The sequence below is a fragment of the Apostichopus japonicus genome, chromosome 20 (genome assembly GCF_037975245.1).
Source record: "Apostichopus japonicus isolate 1M-3 chromosome 20, ASM3797524v1, whole genome shotgun sequence".
Lineage (NCBI taxonomy): Eukaryota > Metazoa > Echinodermata > Holothuroidea > Aspidochirotida > Stichopodidae > Apostichopus > Apostichopus japonicus.
The window spans coordinates 5,868,462-5,894,822 of record NC_092580.1 but is presented as its reverse complement, the minus strand read 5'-3'; the positions used below and the strand labels follow the sequence as shown (position 1 = coordinate 5,894,822).

Below are 26,361 nucleotides of genomic sequence, written 5' to 3'. Positions count from 1 at the left end.
AATCCTGAGAAGTCAGTGCAAGTGAAATGAAAGTACAATCCATTACTTGTAGTATTATTAACCAGTCACAGGCTACATCAATTTCTCATAGCAGGATCTCAATAAATGTGAGTTTATTTTAAGTATTCCAGAAAAGGGGTATATTTGCTTTAATTGAGATCTGCCAATTATAAAATACTTTATGTAGTTTGTTATCATCTTTGATTGGTGAAATAGTGCAAGTACATTATGACCTGTTGTTGTAACTTGTTGTTGTAACTAACATCCTTGCATGCGTACTTGCTAACTATGTTAAGGTTGCTTGACTTGTTTTCATAGGAACCTATGGGTCAGTTTCATTTTGCATTCCTCTCCCTTTTACTTGCAAAATGTGTGTTACCATTTTTCTCAGGCAAAACTGATATGTCAAGATGGGTTGCATGTGAGATGGACAGGTCAATCCAGAGAACATCGGCTTGGACATGGTGATATGGGTGAGAGTGTTATCTTGGAAATATAGTACAGCTACGGTATCAATGGTCTGTTTGCTTGTGATTCCTAGTCTATTATATAACAGGTCGATGTTTTCATAATAATTCTGTGTCTGAAATTAGGAAAGTTTAATGTAACTTGCTTGAAAATAATATCATTTGCAGTATGGGTGCCCTACATTGGCTTCCAAAACTATCTATTGGGTGGTTGTGTATTAGTGATAAGAAGCCATCAGAGGTAAAAATACTGGAACAATTGCAGCCAACAAAATGCACCAAGGGAGCTCTGGGTTGATGATTAAGTTACTCAATATTCAACCAGTGAAAAATGGAAAGCTTATATTTTGTAGTTTCACATGTTGATAGAGTTTAGTATAGGTTTAATTTATCCTTTGATATCTTTGTCAAACCTTTGACAAGTAAATACTTTAAAGATACTTTGTATCCAATAGACAAAGAACCATGTACAAAGAGATGACCTAAGTTATTACATCATCTAGAATCCTTGGTAATCCTGCATCAGTTAATGGAGAAATGTAAATGCAGACAGTGAGAAACCTCCAGATAAAATTGGCTCAATGGACATGTTGCAATTTTTCTCAGCTAAGTTTTACACTTTTCATTTTAACTTGGTCTTGCACTAGTCTTGGTATATATGCATTGTTATCCATGTAACTAAAACAGTAATTGTGGAGTAATGAAACGTTCACAGGAAGTTCACATAACGTTGTGGCATGTTGTTGGAGATGTCATCGTGTAGTAATGGTGCAGTCACTGCAGTGTCCTATCAATAGTAAACATGACATGTTTTCTCATTTCAGGTGTGTACTTAAACAGATTCTCAGACATTCTAAGTGCTACCAGCCTGGGAACTGGTAAAGAACATATATTACTGGTCTTCAAAGTTCTTAAGGTGAGATTTATGACAGTTTTAGTAAGTAAACTTGTTTATATTTCATTAGTCCATTTTTAATGACTTAGGGCAGTAAGGACAATTGTTATGTTGATATAGTGTCATATATAAATGATATATAGTCATATATTACCAGAAGCCAGATAGCTTTTTACATATTAATAACATATTAATTCCATTTTAATGTTACATACAACTGTAAAGTCACATACGAGTAAAGGTTGTGTATATATCTGGAATTGGTAAACCAGTATACATGTCACACTTGTATGTAAATCAACCTACAGTAGATACTCATAGACATTATATAGATAGAAAATCGTCAAAGACTCTGAAGAGTCCGTGGGCGCTGTCTCAAAGCGATGCGAGATGACCGGCGAAGTGGAGCTGGATGGTGACCACGTATCCGCAGATGAATCCGGGAAAGAGCCTGCTGTTTTGCTTCCTCCATGGTTAGACCGGTTGAGGCTCTGATGTTATCATACCAGGTCATCCGAGGCCGCCCACGACTACTCACTGTGCCCAGAACGGCACCTGACAAGAGGTCCCACTGGAGACCCTGTTGACGGGCGATGTGGCTGAACCAGTCCATTTTTCTCTGCACAATAGTGTCATAGGTGAATAGCCATCTACCATCTATCATACGCATAAGTGACTCGTTGGTAACGTGGTCGCTCCAATTGACACCTAGCAGCCATCTCCAGACGGTAAGACCAAAAGCATCCAGTTTGGCTGCATCCGAATTCTTAATCGACCATGTAGTAGAGCCATAGGTCAACCTAGACATTACTAGGGCTCTGATGACCAGAAGTTTAGTCGCAACGGAGAGGTGTGGGCTTCGGAGGTACTTGCACTCGCGGAGTGTAGTCTTGGCTATGGCGATCCGCTTGCTGATTTCTGGAGTGTCATCAGTGTTGTAGGTGATGGTGGAGCCGAGGTACATGAAAGAGTTAACGTTGGGGATAATGGAGGTCCCCAGGTGGATGGTATCGGTAGAGTTCGGGTCCGTCTTGATGACAAGGTGAGCCGTTTTTCCCGGGTGTATCACAAGCTGATAGGGTTTGGAAACGTCCGCTAAGATGTTGAGAGCCGTTTCTGCTTCCGCAGCGGATAGCGCAAACAGGACAAGATCATCGGCGTATCTCAGTTCCTTCACTGTGCGGTCTCCTATGGTAGCACCAGGCAAACCAGCGGTCCTTGCATGCCATTCCCTCATAAGGCATTCAGTGTAGAGAGAGAAGAGGATTGGAGAAAGTGGGCAGCCCTGTCTACAACCGACAGGCGTATTGAAAGCATCTGTAGTCTCATTTTTCCATTGTAAGACGCCGCCAGCATCGTGATAAAGTCTCTCTGTGAGTCTAATGACATCTCTGTCCACGCCCATCTGTTCCAGCTTCTCCATTAGGAGGGCATGATTCACACTGTCAAAAGCTTTCTTGTAATCCACGAAAATGAGATGGAGTGGGGTGTGGGCTCTGTAGTAGGCAGATGTGATAGTCTTAAGAGCGAAGATAGCATCTGTGGTTGACTTCCCGGAGCGGAAGCCGAACTGCACCTCACTTACATCGTCGAGATTAGTCTGAAGACGTGACTGCATGATGTTAAGCACCACTTTGCTGGCATGACTTATGAGAGCCAATGTGCGATAGTTTTCACAAACCCCTCTGTCGTTCTTCTTATGGAGGGCAATGTAAGTGGAAGATGTCATCGTTGAAGGCCAGATGCCTGTAGACCAGATACACTGCACAGCCTTGTGGATGGTGCTGAGAATGGTGGTATCAGTTGCAGCAGTCTTGATGCAATCAGCCAGAACGTCGTCAGGGCCAGCAGCTTTGTTGTTCTTGAGGACCTTGATGGCTTTCTCAACCTCTGCCAGTGTTGGGAGAGCATCATCTGAAACACATGAGGTTGCATATTGTAGACCACCACGCTGCAGGTCTGACTGGAAAAGGATGGTTGCGTATTCGTGCCAGCGACTGACCTCTTCGGTAACACTCTCCAGGGGGGTGCCGTTTGCATCCTTAATGTTCACATTTGGAGCATTGGTCTTGCCAGTCAGCAGTTTCGTTGTTCTGAATAGCGTGGCTGTGTCATTGTTATGGTAGGCAGCCTCAATGGTGGAAACTTGTTCCAGGACCCACGTTACCATGTCTTTCTCGCACTTGTGCTTCACCAGATTTCGGAGATGTTTCTGCTCAGTGGTGTTCCTGGCAGCATTCTTTCTTCTGATCAGCTCGATGGTATCAGGCCGAAGATATGGTTTGTTAACACAAGCTCTCTGAGTACCACATGTGTCTGTCGCTCGATCATGGATGATGGCAGCTATGCTGTCTAGAGGTGGGTCGACAGTGTTAGCTATAGCTTCTTTCACACTGTTGCAGAATTTTTGAGCTACTGCTGCGTCGGTCAGCCTGTGGATGTTTACAGAATGTCTACGTCTGGGATGAGCAGGCGAAGAGAACTTCAGTTTGATGTTGCACAGTACCAGTCTGTGGTCAGTCTCAAACTTGCAGCTAAAAGACCTGCAGTGAGTGAGGTGTTTGCGTTTAGTCCTATCGACAAAAACGTGGTCGATAGCATTTTTGGTGCGGCCGTCAGGACTGTTCCAGGTAATTTTGTGGCCGCGGCGGCCAGGGAACCATGTGTTAGCCGGCGTGATGTTATGGCTTGCAGCAAAGTCAATTAGCCTAGCTCCAGCTTCGTTCCTGGTTCCATGGCCGTATGGTCCTATGATGCTTTCACCATTTTCGCTTGATCCAATCTTGGCATTCCAGTCGCCGGCCACTGCCAGGATGTCTGTCCGTTTTCGATGCAGATGAATGAAGTCATCGAGTTCTCCGTAGAAAGCTTCCCTCACATCGTTGGTTGAATTTGCAGTAGGTGCATAGACAGAGATGAAAAGCAGACTGCCCTGCATCAAACGGTATCTAGCTGCCATCAGGCGGTCAGAGAGCTGCCAGCAATTACACATAGCTCTGTAGGCTCGTGGAGACATCAATATGCCTACTCCAGTTTGATCTGGCCCCCAGACATGATCAGTCGACCTCCGAGATCCTCTTGTTTCCCGATGTTGTGTGTTTCGCTCAGACCGATGATATCATATCTGTAGTTAGACAGAGACAGTTCCAGATGTTCAGCAGCAAGTGGGGTCTGAAGTGTACGGATGTTCCAGCACCCGATAGAGAAAAGTTGTAGGAGCGAAGGCTGGTCTTGCACCATCGGCACATCACCGTTCGTGACATTATATACTAATACTATTCATCAGATGGGAATTTTTATGCAGCATTTTTATCCATTTTTTGTGGGATATAAAGTGAAAATTCAGCAATTATGTGATCAGGAATGCATCATTCCAAACGACCATTTTTTCTGACATTTATTTTGCTTATAATGCTTCCATGTGAAGGCAATAGCATGGTGTAATTCTGTTGTCATCTGAAGAGTTACATATTTTTGTTTATTTCGTTTATTTCATTTGTTTTTTCAAACATATATACAACAAATGTAGCGAATACAGAGAGTTATGGAATGTGAAAGTAGAGTATAAATATAGTATATGCTCTACCCTTGAAGAAGTTTCTTAACTATGAAGAGATAAGGTTCCATCTATTTCACCTCTCATACCTTCAATATTCATGGATATTTTTTTTTTGATTCCTCAGGGTAAAGTTAAAGCAGTACCATTAACTCACCACAAACAAGCCATGGAACCAACTCCAAAGTTTGATTCACATGTTGCTAAGAACATCGTAGTGGATTTGACATCTTCCAGAGTGCAGACGTTTGTCTCTAATCAGGTAAAGTGCTGAGCAGTACCACAGTGAATATAAACTGTAGACTTAAATCTACCAAGGTCATTAGGGTAAACCTCTGCTCTCCTCACCCACCCCCCCCCCCCCCTCCCGACCTCAAAATGAAAACAAAGAAATCATCCTCAGCAATCAAGGTATGAATCAGGAAAGACAACAAGTTATGTTGTTCTTTACCATTGTCAAAGATTTAGCAATGTTGTAAACTTCACTTTTAAGGTAATCCCAACTTTCAATATTTTCATATGAGAATATCCTCTTAATATTTGGTGATAAAGCTTTTCTTTGCCATGAATGTGGTCGGGGGTAGGGGAGGAACGTAAAAAGTGAAATTACGTACAGAGTGTTAAATGATGATCTTAACATGATGGTACTCCAAAAATACTCCCAGACCTTTGGTCTTATTATGTAATTTATATTTTCTAATTGTTGAGCACACAATACTTTATTCAAATCATCTTTGCATGTATTTGTGCATCTAAAAAAAGTCTTTTTAAATTTGCAAGAAGAAAGGAAAAAATGATTCAACTTAGATAACAAGAAAGAACTGAATGAAATGCAGTCGTTGAAGAAGTACAATCAAGAACTTAATGCTGATTTGGAATTGCTCATAACTTATATAGTACTTCTACTATATACATTAGAGAAATTTTAACTTGTGCAAACATCAGTTGCAAGTTAAAGCCTCTTCTGTCATTTTTTTTTTAAAGAAAAGATAATATTGTAGGTGGAAGATAAAAAAGTTATATGGGTGCTTTAAAAGTAGTTCGTACCTAAAAAAGAAGTCTCTTTTGACGACCAATTCAAAATGAAATTACAGATAATTTAACATTCCCAAGACAAATAAGTTATTGTTTCATCATGTCAATTAGGCAGTAAAGACGGATAAAAGGATAGTTATAGATATTGATGATTAAAAGCATTGATCTGTTAAGGACAGTTAATGGCATCTAGATCATCGTTAACATACATGATGCCCTTCTGATTCAAAGGCTTGTAAAACACAGTCATATTAGTCAGGTTTTAATGAAATAACTATTCCAAATAATTTTATTCTTAAAATTGTTGATCTTTTTTCTAAACAAGAGATGAGACCAGGCAAGGCAAACATCAGTAATGAAATGGTTCTGAGTACAAATATTATTACACTCCATTTTACACTGAAAAAGAAAAGCTCTCCCATAATTATGCAAGTACACAACAAGAAACACTTTCCATGCAGCATTGATATCATTTGTGTACTGTTTCACCCAGGTCTAAACATTTGCTTCCGGGTTACAATTTGCTAATTTTGGTTGGCCCCTTTTTCATTAGACAATCAGCCTGAAACCTAACTCGACCTATACTATAATAGCATACATAAGCCTAATGTTACTACATATACAGGCTGTGCAGGCCTTCAGTCTGGTGTATGGATAAGACTAAATAACCTGTGAACTGATTTATATGTCAAGGCTGCATATTTATATTTACCTCTTACATGCTAAAATTACTTTTAGAAACAAAACATGCAATGTTTTTCCCCTTTTTTTTTTTGAGTGATCTATGAAAAAGTCTCGTAACTTGCGAGTGTGTAACTCTACAGCCATTCCACCCTGACAGTGCAATACCCTATATGAACAAACTACTAATGAATATGTGGTTTGTGTGATTGAAAAGTTTCATACAGCATTTGTTGAAGTATACTTGCATAAATTGCTTACATTAAGCAATGGGTTATGCCACTTATATGGCGCCGCGATATCATACCTGTGCTAGTCCTATCCAACCTGTTGTTTCATTGCTGTGCACTTTCAAAATCTACTGGAATTAGAAGACTGCATGTCTAGAACAAAAATCAATAGTCTTTTCAAATCTAGTACAAAACAAATGTTTTCTACCAATTAACTGATTTTTGATAAAAACCAGTTGGATTTGAGCTAATAATAGAGTGGAGAGTATGCTTAATTCTGTTGGCGAGGACTTTGGAACATACTTTGTTGTCAGTGTTTAATAAAAATAAAGAGTGGTAGTTCCTAACTAAGTTTAAATTTTTACCGGGCCTGGGGATTAAAGTAATAATAGCACACCCTTGCTCTCTGGTCAATATAGTAACATCATAACCATGATTATAGCGAATGGCCAACATTGCCTCCAATTAGCAGCCAAAATTGCTTACAAAATGTGCTGTAAGTCAGTCCATGGCTACCATGAGATTTGCCTTTAGGACAGGAAATTATTGCAATGTCACATTATTCTTGAGAAAGACAGTTGCCTCTTCAATATTTAAATGGTTAACATCACAAATATTATGAAGAATGCATCTGAATCAATATTCTCAGCCTTACAAAGGTTATGTAGAACTAAGCTCTCACTACTTGATGTGTCCAGTATTTGTAAATAAAACCATTAAATATAGATAACAAGATATTTGTTGTTTTTTGATTCTTAGATATATTGCTACCAATTTGGAGATTTGGAAATGGCCAAAAGGCCACAGCAGGTCTGTCCTTTTGCTCTTGTCTACTTTAAATACACAGAGAGGAAGAAAGAATCAACTTCACTTGGTGGTGCCTTTGATGTGTAAGTATGAGAAACCTGCTGTTGCAGAAACATGAAATATTGCCTTTATTGCTTCTTTTTGTGCTGTGCTGATTGTAAAGCTTGCAAAAAAAGTTCATTGTCTTATTCTTTACTGTGTCATTAAAGTTTGTAGCCTCATTCCTAGTGAGTAGAACTAATTATCTGGAGTGGTATATACAATGCAAAGATGTTACTGTCAAAGGTCCTTGTGTTGACTGACTATTCAGCCAAATTTCTGTTTCAACATTTTTTCAAATGGATTTGACATCCAATTGAAAGATTTCCAAAGCTTTTAAAGGCTTAACATTGTTATGGATCAATACAGAAATCAAATGTGACATGTTTGGAACTTTTAGGCAGTATAGGTAGGTTGTATAATTTGAAACTTTGGTTGTAATGTTTTTAACCAATTGCTCTACTTCTTACTCCTTTTGCGTCGGTCAACTACAGTTACGCTTCGCTCTTCCTATCATATGCATTTGCAATTAACTCCTGGTCAACGCACTCGTTATGGCGATCGTGCCTTTCTGTCGCTGCACCTTCTCTTTGGAACGAACTCCCATTTCATGTTTGTGACTCTCCCTCCCTCTGTATTTTCAAGAGACAACTTAAAACATTTCTGTTTGATTCCTAGTCTCTTTCTTTCCTTGGTTTCCTTTGTCTCTTTCCTACTTTGTTAAGAGCTTTGAAATGCTGTATTAAGCGCTATATTATCACTATTATTACTTCTCTCATGATCTTAGAGCTAGCAAGAAGGACGTCACTCGTAAAGAAGAAGACATCACTAAAGGAACTAAGAAACCTGCGCTATATACCACAGGTTTGTCACCAAATTAAAGGAACTAAGAAACCTAGAGACAAACAGAAAAAAAGTGACTAAAATGTTGGTTCTTAGCCAAGAAACAAAAACCATGACTGGTGAAAATTTTCCCAAAGTGAAAAAATTACTGGAAAATGTGGGGAATTATTCAATTAAAATTGTCCACGTTGCTCTTTGAGGTGCTTCAGTCTTCCCTCAATGTTTAGTTCTTATTTCCTTTGAACCTCATTGATGTTCTCATGATATTATTAACAGAATAGATCAGAGGTTCATATTAAGGATAAATAACCTCAAAAAATATAAACCAGCACTTCATCAAAGTATATATATACATATTAAATTTACAGGTTGAGAGAAATGATATTAAAGTACTTACTACAAGCCTTTGAAAGTTTAAACAGTATGAACATGGTTTAGATGTCAGGGATTCACTTTGTCCAGACAGCCCAAAGTATATTAGGGTATTGCTGGGTCCTATTTCTAAAAATATTGCCAGCCATTACAGAATTTGTCATACCGTTTACCTACATAAATGTTATGTCAATAACTACATAGTATTGTGACTAGTAATAGGCTGTTAGGTTATTAACTGAGCATTATCAATGCTAAAAGCCAGTAAGTAATCAATACCATTGAGAGGCTCATTCATCATTATTAAGTTATTTTTTAGTTATTTACTCCTAATCTATGAATAAGTCAACTTTTGACATTAAGAGTGGAATTGAGACTAAACCAGTTGTAAACAGTGTAAAGGAATTGGAGGTGGAAATGGAATAAGGAAAAATCTTTGGTGTGTATTGAAGTCTTCTTTCTACACCTATACGATTGGCAAATAGTTATCTATAAGTTTCTCTATGGGGTATTTGGTCCACTGAGGTTGAATGTATTGACAAGAAGTGATTCTGTGATGTCACAAACTTGTTCATTTTGTGCAAATTTTGAAGGGGTTGAGGTTATTTTCAAATGTCATTTTCTCTTAACCTGTAATTTATATAAATATAAATGCAATGCAAGTTTGTGATCTGTGTTTATAGAGCATTATTGGTAATATATAATTGATATTGTTCGTAATTAAACTTTGTTTCTAAAATGTTTCACTCTTTTCCTCTTTTATCATAACAGTGTATTCACCGCCAATCACCTTGTGGAAGGGTAAACTTATCAATGGGGGCAAAGAGCATTGTAGTGCTTGCCTTGTATCCAGTAGACTTCCATTCTTGCCAACAGACCTGTAAGTCCAGCTTTTAAATGTGACACACGCATTTCTATACATGCAGTTTGCAGATACTATTGTCCCTTTTGTACTTTCCGTTAACTCAAACTTTCTCTTACATTATTTGTCAACATGTGTGTGACAAAGCTAAGAAAATATGTTTCTTGTAAGTTTGGCCCTCAATTTAGTTTAATAATGCCAGACTAAGTAGTTTCTTAGAAAGGCATTACAGTGTGGATAAAACTTAAGTATAATGCAGGAAAGGAAGTAAAAACCCAAGTAATGTTATAAAGTCTTAGATGCCTTTGTTTGTCTTTGGTTAGATCAGTTGTTTCTTTTGTCTGTCATGGATTAATATCATTGGGTAGTTTAGTTTAGTTTAGTTTATTTTTCTCCACATTTCCTCAGTGAGGTATAATAGACATTTACACGGTACATTTCAATAACAATCCAGAGATTAACAACAAATTGACAAATAACATATTAACCTAAGAACATTGGGATTAAAAAGGAAAGAGGAAAGAATGACACGTTCTTCCAACAATTTATGCTGAATAGTTTGAGAGGAGAAAGAGGGGGCCGGGGGGGGGGGGACTTTGGAAAAGTCTAAAAATGGAACGTATCACCACAGACTGTTAAGAGAAAGAAACTTCCTTAAGAGACAAACGTTTTTAGAATATTACTACAAAATTTACTTAGATTTACAAGGACACTTTTATTATTGAAACAAATGCTTCTTTTTAATAGAGCTGGGTCTTTTCCTAAAATATGGTCTCAAGAACTCAATCCTATCGGCTGAAAAGTAAGGACAAACAAAAATGTAACAAAATTCGTCTCCTAAAGAATTTTGGTCACATAACTCACACAATCTTTCATGAAAATCAATGTTTGTGAACCTTCCATGTACGATAGGGAGTATACTATTAACACAGCCGAATATACACAGTTTACTCTGTGGGGGAAATTTTAAGTTAGTCAAATAAACTTCAAACTCAAAATAAAAATTCAAAATTCAAATTCAAAATTCAAAATAAAATTCAAACAAGTTTCTCTTTGTACATTCATACATGGTGATACTTGCAGCAGACACTTGGACAGAGCTTAAAATATTATTAATTCACTTCTTATTGATATTGCTTAGTTGAAAGAATAAGTGGGAGGTTAGAATTTCATGTTCATGTGTGAAAGTTGTGGCCTCAAATCAGAAACTGCCTCCTTATAACCAGATAAATTGCACTCTCTTTCAGATATTTCAAACATATGTACATAAAATGCTATCTACATTTGTATAAAAGCAAAGTTTGTTTGTAGACAGTTACTTTTGTGCAACTTAGGAAAGTGAAAGACATTCCAAAATTTATTGAGGAATCAAACCATATATATTTTTTCCATTCTGATTTGTTAATTACAAGTTTTATTAATACTGATGCATTAAGCTGTAAATTTTATACTTGTGAACTTGGGTTTTTTTTTTTTTTTTGTCAGGCCTAGACGTCTGAATCTCAACACTGCCCTACCGATCAGTAAAGTCAAACAGATAATGCCGTCCAACATCAGCAAGCATCCAAAGCTCTGTCATTTTTCAAGATACAGAGAGGGTAAGGAAGTTAATCCCTGGCAATATTTTCATTTTTCATTTTGATACTTTCAATGTTCAAACTTACTCAATAACACAAAAAACCTATAAACTATGATAACTATTAAATGTTTAAAACTTTTTTTCTTTATCAGAAATTTTGAAATGACGTAGAAAGTGGACTAGATAGATTCTCACCAGTGGCTTCATGATATTGCCAGTCTGTGCATTGTCTGTTTAGCCATGTATATTCCTAAGTATGTGCATTTGTGTTTAGGAGGGAGTGAGTAGAATGGTCAGAGTCCTGATTTGTAAAGAGGAAAGAGTTACAGTTGATCTTATGTATGTCTGTAGCATTTGTGGATTTTTTCTTTCATTTGTAGTTTCTGCAAAGGGACGCTACTTCAGCTATGCACAGATGAGGAGGATTGGAGATAAAACTGCATTTCTTGAACTATTCAAATGCCTGAAGGAAAATGACATGGTAAGAAATTAGTTGATCAAATTTGTTATTTTATGCAAAAAGGAATCAATGGCATGCAGATTCTGCCACAGGGTATAATTATGATATTCAGTAAAATCTCATTTGTATCTCATAAATTTTTATAGAGATTCATGTGGCCACCCCTTCCCTTTAAGGTTTTGGATGTAAAGATTGCAGTTAAAAAAAGTGTTGCTTCTTTTTCCATTTATCTTGCACACTGCGTTGCCACGTTTAGTGGAATGACACACTAAATGATAGTGAAGAGGGAGTTGAGTACACATTCCAGGTAAGGTTATTACAGGAAAAGAGTGAAAATTGTGATAAATATATCAGGTTGATATGTACTTTGGATTGTTGTTAAAATGAATTTTGTCTACAAAGACTTGTTTGAATTTACCCTTCCCTATTTATTGTTGCTGTGGATATTTAAAGGCCTTCTTAAAAGCATCTTCCAAATATCTGAATATTTTCTCAAATACTAGCATTATTTCTGTCAGTGTTCATGGACTAGTTATGCTCTTTATTTAAAGATCAAATTTATTGTCCCCAAGATTTCCAACGTGTTTCATTTCTAAAACTTTCAGAAAGTAGTCATGAATAGGTTATAATTCTTATTTTTTGTTGTTGTGATAATTGAGATGTCTCTGCTTGAAAATAAATCCTGGGATTGGCAATAAATGAAGTCAAAGAGCTGACCATACACACTGCATGTTTTTTTTTTTAACAGGCCTTGCAGAAGAAGATTGACAACAAATTGTTGTTTGTACTGCCACCATGTACTCTGACTGAAGAATTAGGGGTCACTAAGTCTGTCAAAACATGTGTGCTCCACGTATTGTTTGTATCAAACAGAAGTTCTTTCAGAATTTTGACAGGTAGGAAATATTAACGCCAGTCTTTAGAGCTGTATGTATTAAAGCTATGTGGCAGTGGCTGCTGATGTGACACATTAGAGAAAGATTTAGTTTCAAAATTGTCAAGTTTGTGTAAAGTTGAAGTTCTCAGTTGCCATATTTCTGTACTTTCAGTGCAAAGACATTACATATTGAGCCAAAAAAATGATACAGTTGGTTATATATCGAAGACTGAATGTGGCATTTCTTACTAGACACACTGATGCTCAGTGGTTGAAGCCTAATCTTAAGAAATGACATTTGAGGCCTGTTTTCTACTTTCATTAGACAATCCTACCCCAGATGGCTTCCATTACAGTTAAGCAGTGAAATGACTATACCATTCATAATGTCTCTGTATATTATTTATAACATCTTTTCTGAGATTTCTAGTCTAGCAGTTGACTTCATGAACTCTCTTTATGATTAACAGATCAGTCATTGAAACCTCTTTTATTCATTTTTGTGTTGAGAATACAAGTTTTGATATTCTGTTCTAATGGACTAAAAGTAACAAATATTGAATTTCTTTGCAAAAATAATTCTTAAATTTTTAAAGAGTAAAGAAGTAGATAGAAAAGGGCTGATTGAAAAGAAGATTCTCTTTGTTGAGGGTGACAACTCATATCATAGCTAGGACTTGCTATCCTAAGGTATGAGTTTGGGGGGCTGTTCTAACCCAATTTCTTGTCTATTTCAATACTTTTGCCAGTTTTCACATTATCCTTGATTGATATTCTTAATATTTATTGATCTTCTACTTTTTAATTTTAGATATAGGACTGAAAAAGGCTGCATCCAGAGTAGAAGATGAAAAGCCTCAGTTACCGGTCGTAAGTCAATCAAAGACTGCTAATTGTAAGGCAGATATTGGGAAGGTATTCCAACATATGACCAGTTTCTACTCGGGAGAAAAAGTCAAAAAGAAGACCCCCTTGAGAAGTGCAATTCGAAACTCTGTCAGTGAGAGCAAGGATCCTCCTCCGGGTGAGGTTTCAAAAGATGGTAACAACAGGAACATTAACACGGATACAGTTCTGAAGGATGCCACCAACAGCATAGTGAAAGACATGAAGCCTAGTCAAAATCATCTGCCTCAGGTGGTGGAGGCACCTCAAATTGTTCCCACTGTAGAACAAGTACCCTTCCATTCAGGTAGACTGGAACATGTGGAAGGCAGTTTCTCTCCAATTGAAGAAGACAGTCCGCCACCACCACAGACACAACAAGACCCAAGGACACTAACAAAGGACACATCTGATGAGAGCAATAGGGCAAGGGTCAAACAGGGTGATAAACAGGGTGGGTCGTCAGAGTTACAGGATGAACAAAAGTTTACCTATCCTCCAAAGCCCACCAGAATGTTTTCTCAGAATTCTGCATTACCAGATATTAATCATAAGATCAATCAGTTGACAGAACTGGTGAAGGTCAAGGAGAAGATTGTTTCCATGTCTGCGTCATCCTCTGACGTCTCAGGTACTACAGAGGCAGTGAAGGGATACCAGACAAGGATATCTGAACTGAAGGGTAACTTAGAAATGTTACTGCAGGAGCGAGCCGGTCTCAAGCAGGCAGAGCAGTTGAAGGTCAGCTTTCAGAGACAGAGAGTTGCAGAAAAACTGAAAGCACTCTCGCCAGCCGTACAGATGCCCACTTTCTCCGCCGAACAAGACTCGATAGGAATGGTCACTCCCAATCCTTCGCTGAGCCAGCACCAACCTACTACCCCTGATCATTCTACTTATGATTATGTCAGTGCCAATGAATCTGAACCATACTTTAATTCTCCCGATGGGGAATTCCCTGCTCAACCACCTCTGGTAATGGATCTTGACAGGAAGCCCATTCAAGAATCTGCCCAGATTTTTGATTACCTAAAGAACATTCTCTCAAGCCCTCACCTCCAGCAGCAGGACATCCCTCCTGAAGACCCCGGAGGAGAGTCCCCTGTGGGTCCTGATCCTCTCTCTCCAGCTGGTCTGACATTAGATTCATTGAGATCAATATTAGGTCGGGTCCAGGGCCAAAGTCCATCAGGATCTGGCTTTCCCTTTCCTCATTCACTTATGCAACAGTATCCAGAGGTCTCAGAAGGGCTAGACCCAGGACCATCCACTTCCTATGACACATCTATGACCTCAGATGTGGAAAACAATAACAAGAGGCAGGTTGAAGATGGAGGAGGGTATCTCTCTTCTTCAAAGAGGCTTAGAACAGGTGGGTGCTTCAAAGAGAGAATGCTATATGCAAGTATCATAAGATATTGGAGTTATTCACTGTTAGACCGAAATCATCTGTCCAAGTGTAAGTAAGAAATTTTAAGAAAAGACATTGTTTTTCCAACTGTTCAGAAATTTAGGGCTGCAGTTACATTAACAGTGGTGTTGGACACATGACGGTTACTGTATCCTATATCTGTTGTTTTTAAGTTATATCAAAGTTTGCTGTGAGTGTTTAAAATGTCCTCTCCAGTAGTGACATAGTTGATCAGCTGCAAAGGTTTAGTTGTTTCATATTAGTTATCATTGTTTTGGCTTAAATCTTTGTTTTATACAATAACTGCTTTTAGATGGCAACAGTTGTGCAAGAATGAATTTTCACATTTTTGGTTTCGATGATAATCATAACCTTTGCATTCATGATGGCGTATGTGTGGAAGTGTGTGTGTGCGTTTGTGATGCCCAGCTTGCAAACACGATATCTGAAGAAGAGAAGGTTAGACCAATTTCATATTTAGTGTTTAGTAGAACCATATTGTGTACAAGAAGCCTAAAATATTGTTTTTTTGTGGAAGTCAAAGGTCATTTTGGGTACAACAGGTCAAATTGTGATATTGCAAGAAGGGAACGTTGGACAGATCTTATATTTGGTTGTAGATGAACCATATTAAATTTAAGGAGCCTATTGTTTTTGGTGGAGGTCAAAGGTCATTTGAAGTCAACAAACCCTAAATATTTACTCCTGGTCTCTCTACACTAATATCGCAAGGGAAGTTGGGTAGATGGCATATTTGTTATGTGATTGTACCATATGAGTACAAGAAGCCTAATGTTGTGGGCAGAGGTCAATGGGAGTTTGAGTTCACCAGGGGTCAAATTGTGAAAACCATAATTTACACAATATTTCAACATGGACAGATGTCATGTAGTATGTTGATGAATCACATTTAGTACAAGAAGCCTGTTCTTGAGGTCGATGGTCATTTCAGGACAGCCTGTGTCATAGTTAGTTTGTGTCACCTTCTCAATGCTTTTCACTGTATTACTAAGATCAAGTATGTTGTACACCCTCACTATACATTATATCAGAATCATGAAGATTACATCAGCAAATCTTTGATGCATTTTTGCATTCTGGTTCACATGTTATCTAAACTACTACATTATCTTCTTGAGGATTGCAGCTGTTACCTCTTTTCACCTCTATCTCCTCCGATCCTCCCCTAGCCAAATCTGACCTGTCTGGTGGTTGTGCTGCTGGTGCCTTTTCTCTCAGCTGTTGGTACATGCATACAACTTGTTTACAAGCATATTATTGCATGTTGGTCATGAAATTTGTGTAACACATCCTTCGAAGGGCCTCTGTTATCTTTATTTTATAACTAAATTTGTAGCATTGTAATTTTCAGTAGATTGAGATTGATGAGTTTTTATTTCCACATTAAGGTGATGCTGGAGATCCAATGACCAAACTGGCTTCTATATTGTCAACTGTGTCCAGGAATACCACCTCTTCCAGTGTGCCAGCTACACCTCAGTCTCCCCCTCCTTGGGAAACACTGAGTTTAGTGCACAAAGAAATCCCACCGGAAACCCCAGAGTCACCGCCACCCTGGGACAAGTGCAATGAACTTTCTGCTATGAATCCACAAGTTGGTAGTGAAGCTCAGTGGTCCCGCAATGTCATAGTGAAAGGGGACTTGAACGACCAGCTGACTGTCACAATTAAAGGCCCTCCAGTGTCAAACCAATCTCAAGGAGGGCCCCCGGATCTATATGCATTGGTCAAATCAGTTCTCCATGGTATCACAAGGTGAGTCATTCTGTCCCTCCCTAATGAGAACTATTGATGTTATGGGTTATTCCTTTTACTGGCTTTTGAGCTCTCAAAAAGAACAACATTGCATATGAACATTCTTTGTTTTTGCAGATAAACATATAATGTGTTATATTATGATAACAATTATTTGCATCATGCAAGAATGTGAATGCTGTGTCCATGTTATGCAACTTGGAGATAAATCCAGGTGGGCCACAAAGATTGCTGTCAGGCATCATTGCATTATTTACAAGCTGATACTAAGGTGTTTTGTAACTAGCTGGTGGTTATCTCCCTATATCAATATTTTGATAGCTTCTTCAAGATATTACAAAATCGCATCTCATACTTTTATGTCTCTGAAAGGCTGCTACGTATCATACATTGTACAAGTTTTCTGTTGAAATTCCATGTTCTATCCCTTCCTCAATCTATTTTTATAGGAAGTTTGTCAAAACCAGAGGAGCCCTAAAGCCTATCCCAGGATCAGGGTTGGCAATGTGAGTTTGACCTTTGACCCACTGAGCTATGTATACTTAATACTGCATGTGTTTCCTTATTGCATTGCTAACATATATAGCATCAGTTATTACGACCAGCTCCAAATTCTCAACTTTGTAGCAGTTATCCATTGTTTGAAGAGATCAACCTTAGTGCAACAGCATTGTCTGTGAATGGTCACACATGTTGGTTAGCTTCTAACCCTTTTGTGAATCACTGATTCACAGTTCTATTATTGCTACTGATTTTGAAGAATGTTCAGCCTCCTGGACTTCACTTCAAGCAACTGTTAGATGCTGCATCGTCGGTATTGTTCACAATTAACAATCTTTTTCTTCCTAGCAAGAGTTTTGGCTTCAAAATTTTGGCTTCAAAATTAGAAGTAACTAAGGCTAGACTCCCTTTTATAATTGATGCTGTCTCTGCTTCTGAGTCATCATAAAGTTACACAATCTGCTATAATTGAATCTTAGGAAAGATTTCATATCTGGTGTGAAGTTATTTATGGGAAACTTTGATACAATCTTTCAAAAAGAAAGTGAGATCCATACCCATGTTTGATTGCATAGTAGCCAACTTGTTGTGAGGGAAACGGTGCCAGTTGCTTGTTTACATTTGTTTGATAATATGTGCATGTTTTGAAATTTTGTTGTGTTGTTGTTAAGCAGTGTTTTGTATTGCAGTTGACTTGTTTCAAAGAGTATGTTAAATATGTGAATTGTTGCACAACATCACTCTGTGTGTGCATGAAAAACCTTCACAACTGTTCTGCCAAGTAATGTCATCTCTAGAGACTGTTTATGTGGAAACTAGTTTCATGGAATAAGCAGAAAGATGATGTGCCAGTGCAACCTAATATTGGTAGAGCACAGGATGAAAATAGCAATGACAGCACCAAGGTATTCTGTTGTTGTGAGGAGATGGTGTTGCCCTTTATAAACTTTATTTTTACAAAATACATTTAAAGTTGTCCATGAGAAGGAAAAACTAGGCATAATCTGTTATTTTGACTCTTTATTTAATAAGACTTACCAAACTTCTTTCTAGCAAGAGTCTAAGCTTCAAAATTTAGTACAGGGATAAATTGGCACCAAGTTAATATTAATAGTACTTTGTTTTGTCATCACTGCACTCATATCGGTGGAGCCAAGGAATCGGTTGTTATTGAAGTGATTAGTTGGTAGATAAATGGGATTATATGGTGAAGGTTAAGTAGAAACAGGTAATATTGAGTTACATTTTCTGTGGTCCCAACAATTCAAACAGAAATTGATTTACCTAGATCCTAAATAATGAACTGGATGAACTCATATAGAAATGTGTTCATGCAAGAACTACTTGAATGAAAACAGAAACCATTGTTTAAGTGCTAGTAAGTTCTGCCCTTTTCCATCTTGGTTTATGTTTCAGCAACATGCAGATGCATTAAATGGTTCACTGATTTTTAAGAGGAATGCCATGTAGAACCATGAGTATAATCAAGGTTTCTGTAAACCAGAGCATGTAGCAATCTATGACTTAAGGTTATGTGGGGTAAGTTTAGAATGAGTTGAGGTTCATGACTATGGGTGTCATTCCTGGATGCTTCTAGGTTACAGCTGCAACACTCCTCCTGAAGAGATGCAATGACAGCTTGTGTACCCTTTTCTTTTCTCTCTTTCCACTATTAGGAAGATGGTCGCATCTGAAGTGCAGAAGTATGTTGTAGGGACTTGGTGTTGTTAGATTAATCTCATCTTACTAACACTACCTTAAGCGTGTAACCCAGTATTGCGGTTAATGCTTAATGCTGCTGACAGCTCAATAACCTACTTAATCTAAAGTTTAATTAACTTATACTGAACTGAACTTATACTGCTTTGTAATTACTGTTCCTTCCAACAAACCAAAACATGTTCGTAATGAAAAAAACTGACTTAAGAACTACAAAACAAAATCTTTTTTGCGAATAGAAATTTGTTTTTCTTGAGAATAGAAATTCTTGGCTAGACTGGGATTCAAACAAGCACAATTATGAGCTACCACTTCTATTCCAAAGGTCATTGCTTCTAATCTTTTTCTAGTCAAAACTTTCTTTGTGCTTGAAAACAAGTTTCTATATGAATTCAAAACTGACATTACCTTTTACAGTTTGGCTATTTTCTCATATCTATAAATAGTGAATTACCTAGGACAATGCTCTGTGTAGTTGATACCTTGAGATTTTCATGTTTGTAATAGAAAAGGAAAGATTGTTAACAGCATACTGATCAGAAAATCTGGAAAGAGAATAAAAATTAATGCCTGAAGAAATGAAATGTTAATAATAAATATAATTGGTATCAATCCTATTTTGGGGTTATGTGTTGAGAACCAATACTTATCATACCAGGACATACTTCAAACTAACTCCTACATGAGATCTTAATATATTGTATGAATACACTCCTTTTGGGACTTGGTTGTTGCTAACCATCTAGTAATTACTCATCCGAGAGTAGCCTAATGGTACAATGTTACCAGCCAAAAGTCAAATGCTTGCAACTTCCTCTTCCCAAAGTCTGCATTAGCAGGCACAATTCTATATGCTCAAGCTTGCATGATCAATCCCAACTGAACCTGTTGCTTTCTATGTTGTTTTGTATCAATCATTCAGCTACATTTACTGCTGTCAATGTTCCTGTTTTCACTCAGTATATAGCAACTAACATTAAATTTACTTAAAAATATAACAGAATATATTGTGTTACTACTGATGCTTACATAAATTGCTTCTTCTATGTTTAACCTTTCAAGTTATCTCAAGATTGAAATTTGTTTAGAACTGTTACTTTTTAAGAAAAATCACCAAAGATAGAACTTGGGCACATAACCAAGCAACACTATCTATTCTCAAGACCAGTCTGGTAGATTACAGACATAATGAATGAAACAACCCAGATGTTTAAGTTTATGTCATAATTGTATACTTCAACATAATCACTCATTAGCACATCATGTATTCTGAGGGTGCTCTCTGAAGTGTTTCTACTTGTGCAAAAAGATGTTAATGAGCCTAAGCACCTCCAGTCCTGATTCTTATATGTAAAGTAGCCTTGGACAATTACATTCACTGTGAAAGAGTATGGGTGGTCTAGAGTGGTTATTGACAGTGTGCTAGTGTACTTTGTCTTTCCAATTGAATCATACTTTCTCAAGATCTAACATGTCCCTGTGACATTAATGCCACTAACTAGCAAGGTAGTTTCTGTTCAAGAAAATTTGACAGCAATATAATTTACTCTCAAACTCTGCAATCAATAACCAGCTACTCTCTGCTCTCACATATAATGCTTTTGTGCTTATTAGTAAAGTTCTCAAAAAGGCAAACATTTTCTCTCTTCAGTGATCAATTATTCTACAATACCCGGGTTTGTGAAATTGAAAATGTTGCGAATTGTTACTGAATTGTATAATTGAATACAGCAATCTTGAAGACAGATTTGTGAAAAATAAGTGACTAGGAAATTATGCAAATAACTTTTAAAAGAGCAGAGAATGGTTTATTAGAACATGAAGAGCAGGACATGGTATTCTGAGGTAACTGATTGAAATTTAAACACAAGCAAATTAATCAATTTCTTTCTTTTGGCTCTAACTTTTTTTCTATATTTTCTAAACAAATAGCTTTTAATGTGTCATGTAGTAAGTACTGTACAGTTTGAAATGGACAGAATGTGAAGCGTTACTCATTTGAGCCATTTGTTTCTCATTATGCATGTTTGAATTAATCATTAGTTTCTACTTACAATCTAAATTTAAAACAAGAGGTTAGTACGGACACTAAACATCTTCCCTCATAGATTTATTATTATAAATCTATAACCCTACATATAATATACTCTAGTAGCTTTATTTTTGAAACTAATGAATTATTTTCATTAATGTGAATTAATCATATGGGAATCATTGCAATCTTGACATTTTCTCACAAGTTTACATTTCTATTTCTCTAAAGATTGTAATAAAAATGAAATAGTCCAAAGTTATAGCATGCTTACTTTAAAAGCTAGTTAAGTGTGTTACAATTTGATACTTTGACAGCATCTTGGTCATTTTGGTATGTATAAAGGATACATGCAATACATTGCTGTGCAGTTTCACCACTTTAAGTAAATGAACCCTCTTTTCTTTTTTTTTGGTGGAAGTTAAAGGTCACCTTAGATCAACAAGTTTCTACAGGCAGGTTTTTTTGTTAAATGATGCATTTTCTTCTATGATATGTGAGTTCCTTTCTGCCATTTTCATATTAGTCAATATAGACAGGTTTTCTCTTACTTTTGAACAGCGAGTACGAAATAAGTCCTCCAACACAGCAAGAGGTTCATCTCCAGGAAATAGTTCTTAACACCCTTCACACACAGAATCCTGGCAACTCTCAGATACAGTATGGTGCTTTAAGAAAGGTAAGTTTTATACTAGCAATTAGAAGTGTCTTACAAAAGTAGGCCTTGAAATGGAATGTGATAGTGTTGGCAAAGGAAGGAAGTGTTACAATCATAAATAATTTTTCTGTGCTAGCTCAGTGGTTTTGACCCTTCCCCTTCACTTAACTGTAATGAACGATAGTCGCCCTTGAATTCTACTGGAAATATAGGCTATTGTCACCTCACCTCTTCACCCTGGTCCGTCATTTATTGAAAGTATAAAACCTTGGTAATAAGTTTCTAGTTTTAATATCTTGATGAATATCCCATCTTGTGTTTTGCACAGGTGCAAGAAGTGGCTAGACCACTCACCCACGAGAAGCAACGTTCAATTTCTCAGAGGTCGTCTCCTCGGCAGGGTGATTCACCCAGAGGGTCTGTTTCGACCAGTAGCAACCACTCTCCAAGTCCTCCTCCCAAGTCAGATTCTGGTAGGTCAAAGTCTAGCATCATAGAAGACGGGACGAGTTTCCAGGGTGACCTTACCAGTGAAGACGGTGTCAGTGTGGGCCAACCATCTTACTATCATCACAAAGCCAAAGATCAAAGACATTCCCCCTCTTCTAGATCCAAGGTGCCTAAGCACAGATCTGACAGTAAGACCAAAAAATCTTACCATAGATCTTATCATCGGCACAGTTTATAACATCTTGCACTCATTAACTCACAACCGTTTTATTATACCAAGTCATTTTTACTGACAATCATCATTTTTTCAAGAGTTATGGACAATGTCAGATTCCAAGGAAAAGATAAATCTCTTACAAGCTCTGTCTTCAGATCAGAATCCAAGCTCAACATTGGTTTATCGATTGCTCTCTCCAAACCTTCCTAAAGGATTGCATCTTTTTGACAAGTGGATACCTGCCTATGGAGGGAAATTAAAAAAGTTGGTCTGGTCCTCCAAGTGAATATAAATGTATTACTGGTATAGTGATGTTATCCTTATGGTTTTTGCAGGTGTTGATATCCTAGAAAAGTGTGGAATAATCCCCTGAAGCTTATTAAACATCTGTATTGAGCAAATCTATACATCAAGTGAAGTCTATTTAAAGAGGACATGTGGAGGAAAAGTTTTCTGTGCTCTCAAAATAAATGAAAATCATTGGTTTAATCAGGGTTTTATCTGAGAAAGAGTTGAACAATTTAGTCTTCTTTGTCATGATTCTTCTTGTCCATATCTCTGGAAGCAGATTCTGTGTTTGTTAACTTTCTATTCATGCCATTTCTTTCTTCTAGTAGAACTTGTTCCAATCATTTTGTGATAATAGACGCATTAAAGGCTCTGTTTATTCCTTATATTCTGGAGTTCCTCTGTTTCATCAGTTTAGCACAGTTACTAACAAACATTCTTTACCTTCATTTTACCTTGATAGTTCAATAACACTCCGTCAACTGATAAATATGCAGCTAATCATAACTGAAATTCAATTTTTTTGGTCAAAAATACAGTAAATTCTCAAATTGCAAAGAAATAATACAATTTTCTTGAAATTGGTTCCTCTTCTTGCTCTCAAGAAGATCTGATATGATTTATGATGACATGACAATGTAACCTCACACATTACAAATTAGGGGCAACTGTAGACTGCTGAACCTGTTTACAAAATACAGTTTCACAGCAGATGCTGTGAGGGCTAGCCTTACAATGTTGATATGAGTTGTGTGGTAGGTGATATTGTCATCAAGCAAATCAACTAACTATTAGCTGGCTGCAAAATTGTAATCTATAGGCTAGAAGAAATTCTTTGTATTATCTGTATGACAATGATTCTTGAGAAACCAAGCAATTTGCAGCTTACTTGGGAATTATATCCTTAGTCGTGAAATGCAAGTGACGCTGTTCATCATTTGGATTTCACAATTTAACACCTTCACTCAATACAGTTTTTCTCCCGTGATATAAATATTAAGGTCACCTTCTTAGTAGGCTCTGTTAACTATTAACTGCTTTAAAACAAATGATATCTAAAGATTAAACTTTTTTGTGGTTTGATTGATTTTCCCTGGTAAACTGTCTCTGTGTGCGGCACCGTGTAGGCAAATGAATATAAGTTTATATACCCAAACACATGAATTCATTAAAATTCTGAATCCAGTATACATCCATATGTGGGGAATGTTTATGTGGAATTCACTCCTATCCATGTACAAGTCAACTAGAATATCCAGTGTTATTGCTACCTTTAATACTTTCTTCCTGGGAATTGCAGAAATTGCTTGGTGCCTCTACCAATCCCCCTCCCCTGGCTCCACCCCCTTCCCCATGTCAAAAGAAAGAAATATTGAATTGCAGTTCAGAAACAACATAGTGGTTCTCAGGTATGGAGTGATATCTTTGACAGAAATGTACAGCCAGAATCAAATTAGACTGATAGTCTAGCTGTCCTTCAAGCCCTTGACTTCATTAAAGGCCAAGTAACATGAAATCAATGTTTCTGTTATAAGAGAGCTGGTCTGTCATATAAGAGCTGTTTGCTTGGATCTCCAATAAATTCCACTTGTAAAATAATGCACTATAGGTTAATTTGTATGCAACTTGTGTGCGGCCTCATGTGACATCACAAGACAGATGTTCACAGTTCTGATTGTAACCCTCTCTGAACCAAAGTTATATAAATTATGGGCTGCTGTTTCATATTTTTACAAATTACAGTTTCCAAAAGGCATTTTTACATGTCATTTAGCTTATTATTGTAAAAACTGGCACATGTGTGGTTTATTCAGCTACAACTTAGAGAGATGCATGTATTGCTATGACATGAGATCAATCAATGAGTTCTGTTTGAAGACAAGAGCTTGAATCAGCTACAGTTAACTTTGCAATATTTAATTGGAATTATTAGCTGTTTGCTCATATATGTATTTGACTTTGAAACCTGCTGTGTGAGCAGTATGTACAAATGAAAAGAGTTATCTAATATAAAAAGAGTTATCTAGAAGTAACAATAGGATTTAAACTGACTTAAAGGATTGGTTCAGGTGTTTGACATGTCTATCTTGTATGAAAGAGCTTAAAAAGACAAACAGAATATTGAAGAAACTACCATGGTAGCATTCTCTGTTAAGGAGATATCACACTTTGAAGATTTCAAAATTTCTTTGCAAATGACTGGTGTAGAAAGACTAACTGTGAAGGTGTGATGTCACATCCTCACTTCCTTAACATGTGTCAATATATTTCATTAAAAACTAACTACATTTTTTTTCTCAAAAATCTAACAAAATATAATCAAACATTCTTCAGATGTTAAATCTCAAATACTTCCCTTGACACATATGAGATCTCCTGACATATCTTTTGGTTGTAAGTCATAAAATCTTACAAAATATTTTAATATAATAACAAAGACTTTTCACAAATGTGAGGATATGACGTCACAGCTAGTCTGATTTCAGCAGTTTCTACACAATCAGATAGAACTTTAAACTTGAATATCTCCTAAACGGAAAAAGATATTTGAATAATTTCTTCACTATTGGGTTTCTTTTATTGTCCTCATTCATATAAGATAAACATTTGTGACACCTGAACTAATCCTTTAAAACGCATGCTGGGGTTAACTGAAAGTAAGAGGTGTGGTTGCACCATGACAAGACAACAACTTCATCAAAAACACAACCCAAAATATGTCTGTTTTGCTCTTATAATTGCAGTCAAAACATAACAAGACTAAATCAGGTGATGGAAACAGTCTGTTATTGCTTACATAACATTTTATGGAATTTCAGTTCAGATAAACAACAGTAATTGGGACTTGTAGATAATTTAAACATCTGGTCATAGGCTATTAATTACACAGTGTAACATTGGTCAGGTCAACATCTCATCAGTTTATATATTTGCTTTTGGTAGAAATCATTTGAACAAGGCACAATAGATTTCAAGGTTTGGAGAGACTCATAGATAAAAGACAAAACTATCTATGGTTCCTGTTATGCAAGGAGACGGTTAGGACCCATTGATAAAGCATATAATCTACATGAAGAGATGTGTTAATGGTCTTGTAATTTAACAGACAATCCAGGTTTGTAAACGTAAACATTGATGTAGTGTCATGAATGACACAAAACTTGTTCACCTTGACAGATGATGTGCTTGAAATCCATGAAATTGACTTACACAGCCAAAACTTTTTACAATATTCTACAATCTGCTTTTAAGACTTGTATGTTCTTTGATGATAATAAAAGTTTTAGTTTGTAAGAAGGGTTTTCCCCCGTGGTAGGCTGTGTTTTAGCCAATACTAGAAGGATGCAAGCATATGTGCTGTTAAAGCCTGACCTTTAAATTCTTTCATCTGGCAATCAAGTTGTCAAGTGGAAAATGCAAATATTATGAGGAATGTCAAAGGTATTAATCTATTGCCCATCTAGATAGCTTGCTCTGTTTATGATATCAAACTATTAAGTAATTATGCTAGCCTGTTTTCATAAGGTAAATGCACAAGAATCTGTCATGTTATTAATGTTCTGTACTGTAAAAGAATTTCTGGAACATTAAACGTGACAAAACTGTAACATGGCAAATTGTTTCTATACTGTTAATGTATGATCAGGTGACTTTATCAGAAACTGACACGAACTAAAACTATGTACAAATCTATACCATAGGCATAGTAAAATCCCATAGA

General features: G+C 36.9%; 1 protein-coding gene across 5 annotated transcripts in view; it reads left to right on the top strand.

Annotated features, from left to right (window-relative positions):
• The window catches only part of LOC139961051 (uncharacterized), a 45,551-nt gene that overhangs the window by 2,848 nt on the left and 16,342 nt on the right, over positions 1-26,361 (top strand). For 2 of the 5 annotated variants that reach the window (XM_071959882.1, XM_071959881.1), the window contains exons 5-19: positions 392-473; positions 1,292-1,383; positions 5,046-5,180; positions 7,624-7,754; positions 8,498-8,574; positions 9,697-9,805; positions 11,273-11,385; positions 11,747-11,847; positions 12,575-12,722; positions 13,515-14,960; positions 16,409-16,775; positions 17,225-17,281; positions 18,953-18,979; positions 21,589-21,706; positions 22,014-22,323. In XM_071959882.1, the coding sequence (XP_071815983.1) occupies positions 392-473; positions 1,292-1,383; positions 5,046-5,180; positions 7,624-7,754; positions 8,498-8,574; positions 9,697-9,805; positions 11,273-11,385; positions 11,747-11,847; positions 12,575-12,722; positions 13,515-14,960; positions 16,409-16,775; positions 17,225-17,281; positions 18,953-18,979; positions 21,589-21,706; positions 22,014-22,323 (3,313 nt within the window). The remainder of the gene's footprint in view (positions 1-391; positions 474-1,291; positions 1,384-5,045; positions 5,181-7,623; positions 7,755-8,497; positions 8,575-9,696; positions 9,806-11,272; positions 11,386-11,746; positions 11,848-12,574; positions 12,723-13,514; positions 14,961-16,408; positions 16,776-17,224; positions 17,282-18,952; positions 18,980-21,588; positions 21,707-22,013; positions 22,324-26,361) is intronic. The other 3 variants (XM_071959884.1, XM_071959883.1, XM_071959885.1) reach the window with 3 other exon arrangements.